At 48.1% G+C, this 17282-nt stretch overlaps 2 protein-coding genes across 5 annotated transcripts in view; both read right to left on the bottom strand.

Annotated features, from left to right (window-relative positions):
* Arhgef4 (Rho guanine nucleotide exchange factor 4) overlaps positions 1-17282 on the bottom strand; it is a 146862-nt gene that overhangs the window by 9627 nt on the left and 119953 nt on the right. For all 4 annotated transcript variants that reach the window (XM_057751204.1, XM_057751206.1, XM_057751205.1 and 1 more), the window contains one exon: positions 9190-9326. In XM_057751204.1, coding sequence (XP_057607187.1) covers positions 9190-9326 — 137 coding nt within the window. The remainder of the gene's footprint in view (positions 1-9189; positions 9327-17282) is intronic.
* Positions 159-377, bottom strand: Smim39 (small integral membrane protein 39). The gene has a single exon (XM_057751212.1). The coding sequence runs from the start codon at positions 327-329 to the stop codon at positions 159-161; it is 171 nt and encodes a 56-aa protein (XP_057607195.1). The 5' UTR covers positions 330-377.

Raw genomic sequence — 17282 nt, 5'->3', positions numbered from 1 at the left:
GCATCCTCGGGTCCTCGGGGGCACCCCCAGACCGGCCTTGACAGTGAGCACACGGGGTTGGGGTGGGGCTGGGGGAAATCTTTCCCTCTGCGTGGTGACAGCGGCTAGAAGGTGCCACTCACCCTGCGCGGTCCCCCGCGGTGCCGGGCGCGTGCAGCTCAGCGAAAGGCCAGCAGGAATATCAGCACGGCGTTGATGAGGACCAGCAGCGCCAGCACAGCCGAGACCACCACGCGCTGGGCGCCCGGGGGCAGGTTGCAGCGCAGCAGGGCGCGGAGGGCGCCGCCAGGCGTCGCAGGGCCACGCCGGGGCTGCGGGGGCCTGGCCATCACGCCCGGCCTACCTCCGGGCTCCTAGCGCCGGGAGATCCCAGCTCAGGGCTGGAGCCAGAGGCGTCGGAAAGGAGGCGGAGCTGCCTGCGCTCACCCGCCAGGCTCCTCCCTCACAGCTAGTTCTCTGAGTGAGCATCCAGGGCTTCAGTGGGTGCAGGGCGAAAAGAGTTCCAGAGTGGGGTGGGTGGCAAGGAGGGGACCTGTTAAAATCGCATGACGGGGTTGCTGCGGCTCTGAAGAGCAAGTGCATTGTGATCTGCCCTGGGCACTTCCCTGGGAGAGTTAGAAGACTCTAATATCCACACAATGTTAGGTGCACAGATAGCCATGGAAGTCCTGGGGGTGCCTGGGGACCTAGCTGACCCAGGCATTCCTAGTGAGCTGAAATCCTTGGTTGTTGTTGTGTGTGTGTGTGTGTTGGGGGGGGGGTTAGGAGTTTAGCTTTGTCATATAGTCCAGACTGGCTTTTAATTCATATATTTTACATAGATGACCTTGAAATTTTGATTTGCCTACTCCACCCTCCTCAGAGGTAAGATTCCAGGTATGAACCATCATGCTTGGTTTATGTGGTTCCGGGATCAAACGCAGGGCTTCCTGCTTGCCAAGCAAGTATTCCATTCTCAGTGGCAAATCCCCAGAGGACCAAGGGATCTTAATTCTAATAAGACTCCTTGGGAAATCGCTTCACAGATGAGTAAGTGTGCCTCTGTAACATTAGATAATTAGTTGTCACAAAAACGCCCAGCAAGACAGGGTGGGGGGATCTGAACCTGGGCCTGACTGTTCAGCCTCAATCACCAGAACAGGATTCTGAGCCTTTGGACGCACAGCTGTCTTCTTCATTGGAAGCACCAAACAGAACCCGCAACCTCAACCAGGCAGAGGTCTCGGTCTTACCAGCGTGGCCCTCTGAAACCTACTGTAGTTTAGGTGGGGGAGGCACAGCAGAGGAAGCACGGTGTTCATGTGTAGGTGACTGTCCCCTGATACCTGTCATCACCCTGCTGAAGAGCTCAGGCGTGTACACGTGTGGTCCCATGTACAATGTGCATACATGTGTATCTGTGAGGAGGGACACTTCTGTGGGTGTGTGGGGGTTATCTGTGCATGTACTTGTGTGTATGTGTGGGTGCCTCTGTGGATCTGAAGGGGCAGCTTACCTTCTGCACTACAGGCTCAGCCTAGACCATCGATCTGGGGTACTGCATCTACTCAGTTCTGCACAAAATCTTGGGTACCAGGTTTCCTCCCCCTATTCCTCAAAGGGTTTTGGGAACATGGTGGTTTGAAAAAGATGTCTCCCATTGTCTTGGGGCATGTGAATACTTGATCTCCATTTGACAGCACTGTTCTGGGAAGCTGAGGAGGTGTGGCCTAGTTGGAGGAATTATGTCACTAGAGGTGGCTTTAAGTATTTAGACTTTTGCACCACTGCGCTCTGTTTCCTGCTTTCAGTCTGAGACGTGAGCTCTCAGCAGTCCTTCCTGCACGTCTGCCGCCTGCTGCCTTAATTCTCTCTCACCCTCTGGAACTGTACATTCAAACAAACTCTTCCTTCTAAAAGTTGCCTTGGTCATGGTGTTTCATCGCAGCAGCAGAAGACTAATGCAGGTGGACATTAGAAGACATCCGAGGGCCACTGCCATTCCATGTCTAACTTTCCTCTAAGGCTGGGGACCTGCCATCTACTGGAGTGAGGCTGGGACTTGTAGTTCCATAGAGAGAAGGTAGCCTCTGCATCCCCAGGTACCTTAGCATAGCAGGGTCTATGGCACTGAAATCAAACATTCCATCTTTGAAGTAAGTCCTTTAAGACTCAGAAGGTAAACAAAATTTAGAAAACTCAGTAGGTGCACAACTCATAGTTCTCAAAAAGTTCCTAAAACATACAAGATTCACAAGACCCCTCCAGAGGGTTACATAAAAAAAAATGACAATTGCCAAGAAGAGGAGACTGACCAGCTGAGCTGCCCACAAGTCCTGCAGAGAGCTCCAGGGATGCAGCTGTCTTGAGAATCATCAGGCATGCTGGGCCTTCCAATGATACACCCGCTTTTAATTCAGGTATGCTCTTTATGCATAACCCAGTAAGCTCATTCATTTACTAAGCTAGACTTGGGTTTCTTTGTTTTGTTCTCAGTACCCCATCTGAGGTGAGTATATGTTTGCTCCCCTCAGATCCTGGGGTAAAGTCACACAACAGCACTCTGTTCACTGCTATGCCAGATCCAGAGAGGACCACCCCAGCTACGAGCATGACCTCTACCTCATGATGGCAGCAGAACCACAGGGGAGCATGAAATGGGACAAAAGGCCCTTGGGTTTGGGCTGGGTTAAGAACTATGTGGGGATACAACCCTACCCAGGTACTCTTAGCTTTTAAACTGCAAGAGCTCTGGGTATAACTCGGATAACAGTGGCAACAGCTTGACCATAAAACCTCAGGCCCCTAAGCTGGTGTGTCTAGGTGTCAACACTAACAGGAAAGGAGAAGGGAGACACAGATGTCTAAGGTAAGACAGCTGAGTCTAAGTTCTATAATTCTGGGTAATAATGGAGGGGACAGGAGCTGCTTTGGAAGAGTAACCACCATCTGGCTTTGCAGCTCTGGGCTCACAGGGCAGCAGTGATTTGAAGGGACTTACAGCTGCTCCTTCCCTGTCTCCAGGAGCTTCTGAGGCAGCTGGTTATCCAACCACCAACAGTGATCACAAGACAATGAAGCACCAACAGGTGTTAGGGTCCTCCTTCAGGCTGGGGAGTGTGAGAACCAGGCCAGGCCCGCTATGTCTGTCATCACAGGAGCCAGGGGAAGATAGAGACACTTGGAGCCAGAGGTCAGCTGACGCCATAGTGAGGTGGCCTTGGGTCCGGCAGTACCTTCACATGAATCACAAGTGCCGAGGGAGACGGCAAGCACCCTTGGGAGACAAAATGTCCTGAGACAATTTTACTTCCCACCGCTGTGTTGTTCCCATGATTGACAGCATTCTTGCTTACACTTTGAGATAGCACATTCTACGGCTTTCCTGTCTGTCTGCCTCCTCGCTTGGCCTTTTGGCAGGATGACACAGAAGCCATCTGTACTCTGCTTCTACCGTAGAATTAAAGGATCCAAGCAGCTATGGGCACAGGTAACAAAGAGACACCTGGCACCCCAATGTTCTCCTCTGTGTGGGGAGCAGCTGGAGCTAAGGGGACATTTCAGCCGTGGCCTGACCCAGAGGGTACGGGCTGCCATGCACAGGTGGTAAGGAGTTTACAGGAGACTGTGTGTTCCTCACCCACCTCTCCCCAGATCACTGCACACACAGTAGAACTGAAACGTAGTGGAGATGAGGCCATGGTGGGTGGTTGTAGGAAGGAAGGGCTGTATGAGGAGCCACAGACAGACACTTCCTACTTTTGCTAGTTTGGAAAAATGCTTGTGCTGAGGATGGACTCAGGCCAGGTAGCAGGCATGGCAGTGAAGCCTAGTATGGCTGAGCAAGGTAGGAAGCACAGGCATGCCCAGGCCCAAGCCATGGCATCTGGAGAAGGCTGTATACTGGATAATGCTGTAGGAGAGAGGCTCTTGCAGGAGCTGAGGACAATTAACTGCTTCATTTGCTGACTCATCCTGCAGGCATTGGGCAGTCCCAAGGGACCTGGGACAGGTATGTGAGAGAAATACAGAAAGCCTAAGACCCTGCACCACCTTCTCATGCTCCTCACACAAAAGGACAGGCATCGTATACACAGCCCCCTCCTGCATGCTCAGCTCTTTGCAGGAAGGACTGGGCCCTTCTACACTTCTGCATGCTATACCTACAGTGTGCACACGTGTGTGAGGAAGCACGGCAGTCACTCCCCAGGTACCCAGAATGCAAACTGCCTCTCTGATCCTCACTATCACACTCTGGGCTGGAGGGGTTGGGATCCCCTCTGTAAAAACTTGGGAAGTCTGGGGGGCTTTAGAGATGGTTCCGTAGTTAAGAACACTTAATGTTCTTGCAGAGGACCCAAGTTAGGTTCCTAGTATCCAACGCTGGTACCTTATAGCCACCCATAACTCTAGCTCCAGGGAATCCCATGTCCTCTTCTGGCCATATGTGTGTACCCACACACAGAGACATCATTAAAATGCTTTTTTAAAACTCTTAAAGAATTTGAAAAGTCCTTTTTTTTCTCCTAATAGTGGCATGAACGTGAAAGGTTCACAATCTACAATATGACACCCACTTCTTAGAAAGTACAAGTCAGTATGTGATCTACGGCAGGCCAAACAACACAGAGGACACTTTTCCTCTGACAATGTCCAAGGAAAAAGTTCGTGCTAACCCCCAATAGAGCTTCCTGCTGAGTCCCTACAGGCAGCAGACAATGCCCAAGGGGAGGGAAGGGGTACCCGAGGAAGGCAAAGGAGCCAGCCATCCCCCCAAATCACCCCCTACATCTTTTCCGAGTTCTGGTTAGAATCTACTCGATGCCTTCTGCAGGTCAGAAAGCACAGTCTTTCTTGACTCTATCCCCAGAGCCACAGTTAGATGGGCTGACTAGCCAGAGGCCTGTCCCTGGAATCCGGGGGACATCCTTTATGCCTGCCCTGCCCGTCCTCTGTCCCCTTTAGAGACCCACTCCTTGCTTTTTCTGTTCAGATCTAGGAGTACTGGTGCTCCGCTGAGGTAATTGTGGAGAGTGTACCCCGGTAAGGAGGCAGCCCCTTTCCCGGTACATCCCACTGTATCACTGCAAGGAGCTCCCATCCCTGACTGGCTGTCCCCTGAAAGACCTTGAGCCAACAAAGAAGTAAACTATTTTAAATAGTGCAATTGGCACTGAGAGAACTAACTCCTCAGGACACAGCTCGTCCTCTCCTCAAAGGCTCTTCCCACACGCACACCATCTATGCAGTCTTGCGGGCCCCTGCATGTGTGCACCACCTGCCTCAGAACTTCCCGGTTCTTATATGGTAGCCCTGGCTCTGGGGACTCCTTAGCCACAGTTCTGTGCCTGCAGCCCTGTCTACAACCAAAGAGCTCATAAACTCAAGATGTACCTTTCCAAAATTTCACCCTGGGAAGGAAATGCATAGCTGTAAGACCCAAGAACCCAGCAGTGTGGCATGGCAGGACAGTCAAGGAGCCTGCCCGCGGGCGTCTCTGTGTCTTTCACTATGGTTGCCATTATTGAGACCTACTCAGAACCGGCCACAGCAAGTTATGGTCATCTTTCCAGTCTGTCCCCATGCCATTTCCTGGTCATCTCGTATTGGAGTGAAGGAATCAACGTTCAGTTGCCTCCTCCATGCTCCATACCACACACAGGGTGTCTGGGATCCTTTCCTCGCTCTGAGGAAGGTGAGGAAGACAGCCTGGTTCTCTAAAGCAAAGCCTGACAATCATCTCTGGATTTTGTCTATAAAGAAGATGAGAATGCTCCATCGAAAAAGTTCATGAGGGTCAGTTCTAGAGAAAGACTGGGGGCTGGGAGTAGAGCTTTGTGGTATAGCATTCACTTAGTATTTCCAAGGCCCTAGGTTCAAGACCCCCTCCCCACACATACACACAGATTTACTCCTTTAATTAGAAACATTAACTTATTTGCATGCTTTTTTTCTGTTTCACAGATTTTTGCACTGGGTGTTAATACTAATAATATGTGTGTGAATACATGCATATGGAGATGTACGTGTGTGGGCCAGTAAAAAAGCGTTTGTGTGTGGTGTGTGTGTGTGTAGGTCAGAGGACAACCTCCAGTGTGTTTCTAAAGAGCTAGATTTTTTTTTAAGTTAAAAGTCTCTCACTGGCCTGGAGCTTGCCACGTAGGCTAGGCTGGCTGACCAGCGAGTCTCAGGGATCTACCATCTGCCTGCCTCTGCTGCCCCAGCACCAAGATTACAAGCACATATCACTGTACCCAGCTTTTTCACATGGGTTCTGTGTATCAGACTCAGGTTCTCATGTCTGTAAGGGTCATCTCCCAAGCTCTGCAGCAAGCATCGGGGAACAACTCTTTTCAATCATTATTAGAGTATTGGGGCGTAGCTTAGTGGAACAAGGCTACCTCACATGAGCAAGGCCTGAGCTTCAGCCATCAGCATCACCAAACAAAAACAAAAAATACAAAATAGGAAAAAAGAGGAAAAAAAAGGATGTGGTTCACATGTGAAATGCCCCTCGTACACTCACCTCCCTGGCTTCTGACACTGTTTAGGGAAGTTTTAGAACCTGGGGTGAGAAGACGCGGTTTTTGGACGTGGGTCATTGAGGATGGACTTTCAGAAGAGGAGCCAGGCCCTGCTGCCAGCCCAGGTCCTCTGCTTCCTGGCTGGTGTCATGAGAGAAGCTGCTGCTCTCCCATGGATAAGCTCCCTCCAGCCACCGTGTTGTTCACACCACTGTGAAGCACATCTTCTCACCCAGAGCTCAAACAGCCCTTTCCACCATCCAGATGCACTGGCAGCCCATGGCCATGCAGAAGGGCTACAAAGAAAACAGTCATTGTCTAGACCTGGGCCTCTGAGAAGAGGTCCCTGCTGAGAACTTCCCTACTCAGTTTTATGTGTATGGAAGGTGCCACACACCCAACAGTGCTTTTGGAGCTGTCTAAGGCAGGATGGAAAGAAGTCAGGGACATGAGAAAGGAGAGGAAGCCCCTTCACTCACAAATCTGCTTGAAGCCTCTTGTCTTGGGGGTGGGAGTAGGGCACTCTTGGGTGGGAGAGCAACATTTCCATCACAATTAGCAACTGCTTATAACCTTTCTTCTTTCTCAGCTACAAGCCTGCCATTTTCTAGGAACCTCACCAGACACTGCATTTACAGAGCAAGGACATGGTCTCCATCCTATGTGCAACCCTAGAAGTCACACAGGATGTCATGTTATCATGTTGTAATTATATTATATATATATATATATATATATATATATATATATATATACACACACACAAACACACACATATATAAAGGATATGATTCTATTGGGATGTATATATCTATATGTAAACTTATATATAGTTATAATATCCAGCATATCCCTCTCCAGAGCCCCTAAACCCCATTTTATCAAAAAAGGGAGAAAAGGAAGAGGAAAAGGGTTTCTTAGCAACCTTTTAAGAAGCCATCCGAGGCCCAGCAAAATAGTGCACACAGCTTAGGCAAGGCATTAGTGGTATTTTCCTTGAGGAGGCCACACCCACACTTGGTTACGTGTATCCTCCTTACTCAACATCTCTCTCTCAGCACTCGTACTTAAGTTATATTAAAATATCCGTGGACTCTGCTTCAAACTGCCTAGGCCTGAAATTCTTTTCTGGATTGGAGTCACAAATCTAGCTTTGACCCTAAACTGAGGTCCCTAAAAAAAAAACACCTCAGGCTGCTGAGGGTGACAGTGGAGCTGCGTCTTTGTCTCCTCACCACTGAGAGGTGCACTTGCCATCCACTCACAGATAATACAGCCGCCCGAGAATCATCTGCTAATGAAAACTCTTCAGTACTGCAAGACCTTCATTTGGGTGAAGCAGGAACACACACGGGGACTCATGTTTATGCAGGACAACAAGCTCACTGCTGTTATATTCCACCCTCTCCCCAGTGAGAAACAGGAGTGTGTGACTATTTAATGGAGAACCTAAGCTTCAAATTTTCTGTCTGAGGAAATGCTAGTTAATGGCTGGTTACAGTGTGTGTGTGTGTGTGTGTGTAGGGGCCTGCAGCTGGAAAGGAGGTATAGCCTCTAGTACTTTGTAGCACAGTGGGGTAGCCCTGGTGCATTCAATTAAGAACTGCTCAAGTGGCCTGGGGGAATTGCTCAGTGGTAAAAGTACTTGTTCTGCAAGCATGGGGACCAGAGTTCAAATCCCCAGCACTATCAAAAAGCCAGGCTACATGTACACGTAATGGCAGTATCGCAGGGGCCGAAACAGGCAGTGGCTTCTGCATGTGTGCATAAATTTATATGCGCGTGTGAATAGCTTAAAGGAGGGGCTGGGGTGATAACACAGTCTTGACTTACATGCATGACTTATAAACATGAGGACAAAAGTTGGATCCACAGAACCCATGTAAAAAAATAAAGCCAGTATGTACTTGGAGGCAGAGACAGAGAGACCCCTGGGGTTAGCCTGCCAGCCAACCTAGCCTACTTGAGTACCTCCAGGCCAGTGAGAAACCCTGTCTCAAAAATCAAAGTGAACAGCGACCGAAGAACAAGAGCTGAGGTTACCATGAGGTCATATGTGTTCATACATATGAACACATGTGTTTATCCGTGCAATATGAACACATACACACATAGCTCAAAGGAGCTAGTGGATGAGGTTCTGAATTTTTCCAACATACAAAATAGCAAATTTGAGGCAATGGGTATGTTCATTACCCGTCATACGACAAATAAATACAACATACACAATAAATGTCAGTTAAAAATTGAAAGGAGAACTTGTGATGGGAAGCAGTTCTGCCCAGATGAAATCTCTCACTAATTTCATCTGCTTAGCTAGGAAACAGAAAAACCTTTGAGTGGCACACGGTTGTCATAGCAACAGCAATACTCTGAGCTTGTGTCCACAGGGAAACTAGCTCATCAGTTTTCCCTTGCTTCATGCACAGTCTATGAGGAATTTGTCACTTGAGCTGGAATAACAGGAAGACCTGCTTGCTCGTTCTACCAGGACTACTGCCTGGCATTGCTCCTGCTCCTGGACTCTCTGCAAACCCAGAGAAGTTCTGTCTTTAAACACACTGTGCAAAGAAAAAAAAAACCTCACTGTGGGAGTAACAGCTACTGGATAAAGGGTGCTGTGTGTACCCCAGCTACGCCACGCCACATACTTCGAACACAACTGGCCGAGCCTCCTTGACACTACCTCGTTGATGGCCAGTTGCTCTCCACCTCCTCTCGGGTGGCTGTAGTGGTGCCCCGAGTTGTGAAGCTCTTCATACAGGTCCTCCTCACTGCCTGTTTCCTCTGCGCACACCGTGTCCAGAGTTCCATCCGGCATCCCTGGAAGGAGAGACAGCAGCAGGCAAAGAGCGTCAGCTTGGGAGCTGGAAGAAAGCGGGTGGCAAAGGACCCGGGTGATTGTAGAACCAGTATTACTTCCTAAGGAGGAAGAAGGCGGCCAGGAGCTACTTTGTCAAGCTGTCCTTGCCTGATGGATGCAGAGCACTAACATCAATAATGCAAGTCACCTAGCCCTGGGCCATAGCAACCTGGTAGCCAAGAAGACACCAGGGTTGGCTGGGACACATCATCCAAGAACTCTGAGTCCAATTAAGAGTTATTTACCAATGTCTATAAAGGGCCATAAAAGACCTAAGAGAAAAGGTAATCTCGGGGAACCTTTGAGATAGCTTATCCAGTTAAGGTCCTTGCTACCCATCCTGACCACACATGTTCAACACCTGGGATCTATATGGTAGAAGGGGAGAACAAACTCTTATAAGTTGTCCTCTGACCTCTACATGTATGCCAAGGGTCACACACAATGTGATTTTTAAAAAAAATTTATTATGTATACAATATTCTGTCTGTGTGTATGCCTGCAGGCCAGAAGAAGGCACAAGACCCCATTACAGATGGTTGTGAGCTACCATGTGGTTGCTGGGAATTGAACTCAGGACCTCTGGAAGAGCAGGCAATGCTCTTAACCTCTGAGCCATCTCTCCAGCCCACGCAATGTGATTTTTGAGGCAAAAACATGACTATTTTTTATTTTTGAGATTATCATTTAATTATAATTATTTCTCCCTTCCCTTTCCTCTCTTCAAACTCTCCCGTATGCCCTTCCCAGCTTTCCTTCAAATTCATGGACTTATTTTGTCATTAATTGTTATTGCATGCATATATGTATTTATATATAAATATACATTGCTAAATATAACCCATTGAGTTCATATAATGTTACTTGCTTGTATGTTTTTAGGGCTGACTGTTGGCACCACACAACCAATTAGTGTATTTTACTTGGAGAAGACCACCTCTCCTGCTCCCAAGCTCAGGTGCCTGTAGCTCTCTGTGGAGGATTGAGACCTCTTGGGCTTTTACCTGCCCCGTATGACTTGTCTATTGGGTGTCATCCTTGTTCATCTCATGCTTGGGCAGTTATGTTGGTGAGATTTTTTTTTTTTAAAGATTTATTTATTAATCACGTATACAGCATCTGCCTGCATGTATCCCTGCAGGCCAGAAGAGGGCACCAGATCTCATTATAGATGGTTGTGAGTCACCATGTGGTTGCTGGGAATTGAACTCAGGACTTCTAGAAGAACAGTCAGTGCTCTTAACCTCTGAGCCATCTCTCAGCCCCTGTTGGTGAGATTTTATGGGTGTAGACTTAATGTAGCTTCTGACATTACTAGGAGACAATCTCACAGCACACTCCCTGACCTCTGGCTCTTACAATCTTTCTGCCCCTCTTTTCTAACGTTCCCTCAGCCTTAGGTGCTGGAGTGTTTTGTAGATGCATCCGTTAGAGCTGGGCTACACAACCCTGCACTTTCATTAGCTGTGATGCTACATGTTGATCTGTGCGGTAGTTTGAATATAATTGGTCCCCATAAACCCATAGGGAGTGGCACTAGTAGGAGGTGTGGCTTTGTTGGAGGAAGTGTGTCACTGTGGGGGTGTACTTTGAGGTCTCATATATGCTCAAGCCATGCCCAGTGCCTCAGTTCACTTTCTATAGCCTTCTGATCAAGATGTAAGAACTCTCAGCTCCAATAGCACCATGTCTGCCTGCATTCTGCCTTCTTTCCTGCCATGAGGATAATGGACTAAATCTCGGAACCGTAAGTGAGCCGCCCCAATTAAATGTTTTCCTTTATAAGAGATGCTGTGGTCATGGTGTCTCTTCATGGCAACAGAAACCTAAGACAATTTATATTCTACCCTTTTGTTCATTTTGGTTAAGAGCTCTTGCTTGGTTCCTAGCATCCACAGAGTCACTCACAATGACCTATATTGCCAGCATGGAGAAGATCCAGTACCCTCTTCTGGCCTCCATGGGCACTGCACTCAAGTGCACATCCCACTCCCCATATGTAGAAATAAATAGACCTTAGAAGAAAGGATACTCAATGTCACTAATCATTAGAGAAATGCAAGCCAAGTCTCCCACATTACATCCTTAGGGGGTTATTATAAAAGTAGGAAGAATTTGAGGAGGCTGTGGAGAGGCTGGACCCTTTCAGTGTCTTTTTAAAAGTAATACATAGCTGCTGGAGAGACGGCTCAGTTGGCAGAGTGCTTCCTGTACCGGCCTGAGTTTGGTCCTCAGCAACCATGTAAAATAAAGAAAGCCAGGTATGGAGGTACATTTTTATAATCCCACTGCTTGAGAGGAAGAGGCCGGGAGATGCCTGATTGGTAAGTTCCAGGCTCAGAGAGAGAGAGAGAGAGAGAGAGAGAGAGAGAGAGAGAGAGAGAGAGAGGGAGAGAGGGAGAGAGGGAGAGGAAGGCACTTGGCATCCACCTCTGGCCTTCAGCACATGCGCACACCCACACCAACACTTATCCACATATACACACAGCGCAACACACGAAGGTCACATGTAATGTAATGTGTACCCTCTGTCATGGTTTGTTTCAAATGTCAGCTTGCCACAATTTAGACGCACCTGAGCAGGGAGCCTCAGTTGCAGAATTATCTTAACTGGAGTGGGAAAATGACTGTCAAGAGAGGAGGGAGGAGGGTTGGTGACAGCCCTGATGAAAAGCGGCTGGTGGAAGATTATTCACATTTGTTCCACTGACCTTGCCTGTGGCAGAGGCGTTAATCACCCCACTGCTGCTGAGGAGTCCTTCACAGACCCCAGAAGCCAGCTTTTCCAGCGCCTCTCCAGGACCCCTTCAGGTTTTCAGTGCCAGACGGAACTGAGAAACTACTAGGTCCTCGACCTCTCAGAAGTGAGACAGCTGCGTTGCTGACTTGACCCACATCGCATAAGCTAACTTACTAAATCTCTTATATTCATTCTATCTGTTTCTCTAGAAAACCTTAACTAACCCTGCTCCTAGGTATATGACCTCGAAACGTGGAATCAGAGACACTGATGAACACTTGGATACCAATGTCGGTGACAGCATTATTCCTGATAACCCCAAGGGGGAATCAGCTCAGCTCCACACTACAGAGGACTGGGCATGGGAAATGAGCAGAGTGCAGTATTTATGCAGCCTGAAGAAGAAATGAACCTTGAGAACACCATGCTAAGTGAGACCAGTGACACAGAAGAACCCGTACTGCATGACGCCACTTAATGTGCTGTCTAGACAGGAAAACGTATTTATTTTTGTTTTACATCCTGACCTCTGTTTCCCTTCCCTACTCTCCTCCCAGTCCCTCCCTCCCCTCCCCTCTGCTCACCGCCCCCCCCCCCATCTACTCTTTCATTTCTCTCTAGAAAAGGGCAGGCCTCCCATGGATATCAACCAAACATGGCATATCAAGTTGCAGTAAGACTAGGCCCCTCCTCACATTATTAATATATATTATTATATATTAAGGCTGGACAAGGAAACCAAGAATGAGGAAAAGGGTCCAAAAGCAGGCAAAAGAGTCAGAGACAGCCCCTGTTCCCATGTTGGGAGTCCCACTCAGAGACCAAGCTACACACTATAACATATGTGTAGACGGCCTAGGTCAGTCCCATGCATGCGCCCTGGTTATTAGTGCCGTCTCTGTGAGCCCCTACAAACCCAGTTAGTTGATCTGTGGGTTTTCTTGTGTCCTCCACCCCTCTGGCTCCTACAATCCTTCCTCCCCATCTTCTTCAGGATTCCTAGATAGGCAAACTCTTAAACAGCAGGAAATAAACAAGAGCCCACCCGCCAGGGAGCATGTGGTGGAAGAATAGAGAACTATTGCTCAGGAGCCACCAAGGCTTACGTGTGTGTGTTTTCCGTGTGGGTACATGTGCATGTTTGGGTGAGGGTGTCCGCAGAGGCCAGAAGCATCAGAGCCTCCAGAGTTGGAGTTACAGGTGGCTGCCTGACGGGAACTGAACTCAGGTCCTCTGCAAATGGAGCAAGCACTCAACTTCTGAGGCATCCCTGGGGCTAAAAGTTTATGTCTGAAGACATGGAAGTGTTTTTAATCTATAATGGTGACGGTGCTGCAATACTGCAAAAATAATTTATCATGCTGAACATTAACTTAAATGTCTCCACTTGCCTTAACTACTCTACCCATGACCTCTCTCCTTGACACAACTATCTGCTTGGAGCCATGATGCCATACATGAGGAACCTGGGGAACTGCGTTTCAATCTTGTAACATGAGGCTGTGATGTCCCAACTACTTCATAAAGTAATTTCAAAGACTGGGGTGATGACCTAGTTGGTAAAGTACTTCTTGCACAAGCATGAGACCCTACGTTTGATTCCCAGCACCTACATAAAAAAATAGGCACAACGGCACACACCTGTAATACCAGAGCTGGGGAGGTGGAAGCAGGTGGACCCCTAATGGGTGAACCCCTAGAGTTTGCTGGCTAGCCAGCATAGATTAACTGATTAGCTCAAGGCCAGTGAGAGAGCACATTTCAAAACACTGCGATGGGGAGACTGACCAGCGGTTAAGAGGGCAGATTGCTCCTGCAGAAGATCTGAGTTGGGTTCCCAGCACCCATGTCAAGCAGCAACGATTGCCTGTAATTCCAGAAGGTTCTAACACCTCTGGCCCTGTAGGAACCCACACACACATACATATAACACACCTCCCCCCCGACTAAATTTAAAAAAATCTTTTTAAAAAAATGCATGTGGAATGCTCCCAAGAAACAGTGCTTGGAGTTGTTCTCTGGCCTCCACTTGTGTGTGAGCATACGTGTGCACATGTATATGGTTGCACTCACACACACGAGAGAGAGAGAGAGAGAGAGAGAGAGAGAGAGAGAGAGAACATGCAATGGGAAACACCATACTCCAGTAGTAAACGGAGCAAGATTTTTGGCACCTGAGAGTTTTAGGCCTGGCAAATTCAGAGTGCCAAGTATGAGAAGAGTTATCCTGGGGTGCAAAGTTTGGGTCACAGCTATGATTTCTCGCTGACCCGCAGCACAGTATTCTAAAGCCCATGCTTGTGCAGGCCGGTGAAGTCTATACCTTATCAAATCACAAGCTTCAGCAAACAGTAACAGCGCTCTGTGACAATGTGCCAGGACACAAGATGATTGGATGACTATTTCCATTGTTTACACCCCATGCTCCACAGTGCCACAAAGCAAGTCACGGTTATTGTAATGATGGATTTTTATGCATGGGTATGTGTAGGCCTGAGGATAACCTTGGCTGTCATCTTCAGGAATGCTATCTCCTTTGAGACAGTCTCTCATTGATCTGAAGCTCACTAAGTATGCTAGCCAGCGAGCCCCGGGAATCTGGCTGGCTCTCCCTCCCCAGTGCTGGGATTACCGATGTGTGCTGCTACACTCAGCTTTGTTAATGTGGGTGCTTGCTATCTTCCCTGCTTCTGTTTGATTTTTCCTAATGTCCATAGGACACTTTGATCATATTACCCCTCCCGTGAGTACCAACAGTCACACACACACATGCTCACAGCCTGTTTCTGCTGTCCTATTTGTTAACTGTCTGCCTTTTAAACCACGGTTATGCTAGTCAGCAGTTACAACTCTGCCACTACCAGCAGCGGCGAGGTCACAAGAGCCATTGCCTTAAGAAATTCTGTTATAGCCGGGCGGTGGTGGCGCATGCCTTTAATCCCAGCACTTGGGAGGCAGAGGCAGGCAGATCTCTGTGAGTTCGAGACCAGCCTGGTCTACAAGAGCTAGTGCCAGGACAGGCTCCAAAACCACAGAGAAACCCTGTCTCGAAAAACCAAAAAAAAAAAAAAAAAAAGAAAGAAATTCTGTTTCCTCGGGCACCGCCTCTTTCAAAAATACTAAGGAAACTTATATAAATCTCTGTTCCTCTAAAGAATTCAAAATTCAAAAGTTGAGGTAGACTCCTGCTTCCCAGAAAGGTTGAATAGCAAGTATCTCGCCTCATTGCATCTCCCAAGAAATCCTCATGTTCTTTCTCGCCCCTCCATATAAACCGTTCTCCACCAGGCTCCTCCCTACAACTTCTGGTCAGCTAGTTGCTGACTCAGTCGCCCGACCGCAGGTGAATTTTATTTAATCAAACACATGTTTGCATCATTAAACAAACGTTCCAGAGCATAAACAAAAGTAACACCTTAAAATAATATTCTACAACATGCTTCTCCCTCGTCTGTCATTTTTTTTTTTTTTTTTGAGATAGAGTTTCTCTGCTTAGCTCTGACTGTTCTGGAGCTAGCCTCTAACCCAGAGATCCTCCTGCCTCTGCCTCCCGAGTGCTGAGATTAAAGGTATGTGCCACCACTGCCTGGCATGCCCTCTTTTTCAAGATTTCAATGTAAAACTTGCCTTTCTGAGTCTGGTTTGCATCATTTAAGATAATGTTTCTATAGTTCTACTTATTTCTCTGTAAATGGCATGATTTCATTCTTCTTAATGGCTGGGTCTCTCTACGTAGGCCAGGCTGTCCTTGAACTCTCAACTGCTCCCTTGGTCTCCTGAGTGCCAGGACCACAAGGGCTAGAATTTTGGCCACCTCTTGTCCCCCTCAGGCAGACAGTCATAAAAAGCAGGAAACTTCCTAACAGCCCCTAATATTCTCTTTCTTTTCTTTCCCTCCCTAATACCTTTATTTTCCTTCCTCCCTTCCCCTTCTTCCTCCCTTCCTCCCCCCCTTTCCTCCTTCCCTTTTTTTCTTCCTCCCTCCCTCTTTTCCTCCCTCCCTCCCTTTCTCTCTCCCCCTCCTTGCTGCTTTAATGCTGTCCTTTCCCCTACCCCTTCTTCTCTCCTACTTAAGAGAGACAGATGCGATGCTCGTCTTTGTCCTTCAGAGTCCGGCTGATTTCACTCGCCACAGTGACCTCAAGTTCTAGGACTTACCCTTGACTCCTGTCCTCTCAGAGTTCACACTCACCCCAATGGGCAAATCTGTGAGCCCTCCCTTTTTAATTATCCAGAACCTAACGCTGTCTTCTTATCCTTCCTTCCTCTGCCAACCCTTGGAGGAGGTCAAGTCATTTGTCTGCAGTGTAATCAAGAGCCTTCCAGCTGGTGTCCTCCCTGAGCTCCATCCCACTCTGCAAACAGCCAGAATGTCTGTAAAACACAAGTGGACCGTGCAAGCTGAAGGCTCCATTCATCTGAGAGTATATGTCTTTCTCACGGCACCCCACGATGGTTGCCAGTTGCGGCCTCTGCACCTATTCATCCCACTTCGCTGTTCATCCACAAGCTCCTGACCAAGCTGAGTTAATCAGTGTTGATAGAAGCCAAAGCAGCCACTCTTGTGGATATTGTATGCATTAGGGCTGGAGACAGCACACAGTTGGTAGAGTGTTCGCTTAGCGTGCAGGAAGCCCTGGGTTCAACTTCCAGCATAGCATAAACTGGGCAAAGGTGTACGTGCCTGCAACTCCAGCACTCAGGAAGTGGAGGTAGGAAGACCAGGTGTTCAGGGTCATCCTTGGCTCTATAGTGAGTTCAAGGCCAGCTAATGCTATAGGAAACCCTGTTTCAAAACAGTAACAAGAAAAACAATGTTCTCCTGGGGTGGCACTGAGGGATGTGTTCGTGGTCCTGATTCAGGGAATGCAAGCCCTGAAACCAGTAGAATTTACATAAGTTACACCTTGTTCTGCTGCTTCCTTTCTTTATAGGCTCTGACACTGTCTTTTCAATGGGTACATCCTTCAAGACGGATGAAGCAATTTGCTCATGGCCATTTTTGTTTCCTTGTCAAAACAGTTCTCATCACTTTCCAGGGCATGGTGTTGAACAGCGATGAGACTTAGACTAATTCTCCTGGCCAAACTGAGTTTGGTTGGGGTGGACGACTAGCGAACCCCAGTGTGTGAAAAAAGGAATGAAGGAAGGGAGGGAAGGATGAAAGAAAGGAGGG

Source organism: Chionomys nivalis, chromosome 19 (assembly GCF_950005125.1).
Source record: "Chionomys nivalis chromosome 19, mChiNiv1.1, whole genome shotgun sequence".
NCBI classification, from domain to species: Eukaryota; Metazoa; Chordata; class Mammalia; order Rodentia; family Cricetidae; genus Chionomys; species Chionomys nivalis.
Note: the sequence above shows the minus strand (reverse complement) of the source record. Positions and strands in the feature narration are given on the sequence as shown.

What these genes read in the sequence shown, in the direction of transcription:
- Smim39 (XM_057751212.1), bottom strand. Translation starts at nt 329, where the DNA reads ATGGCCAGGCCCCCGCAGCCCCGGCGTGGCCCTGCGACGCCTGGCGGC.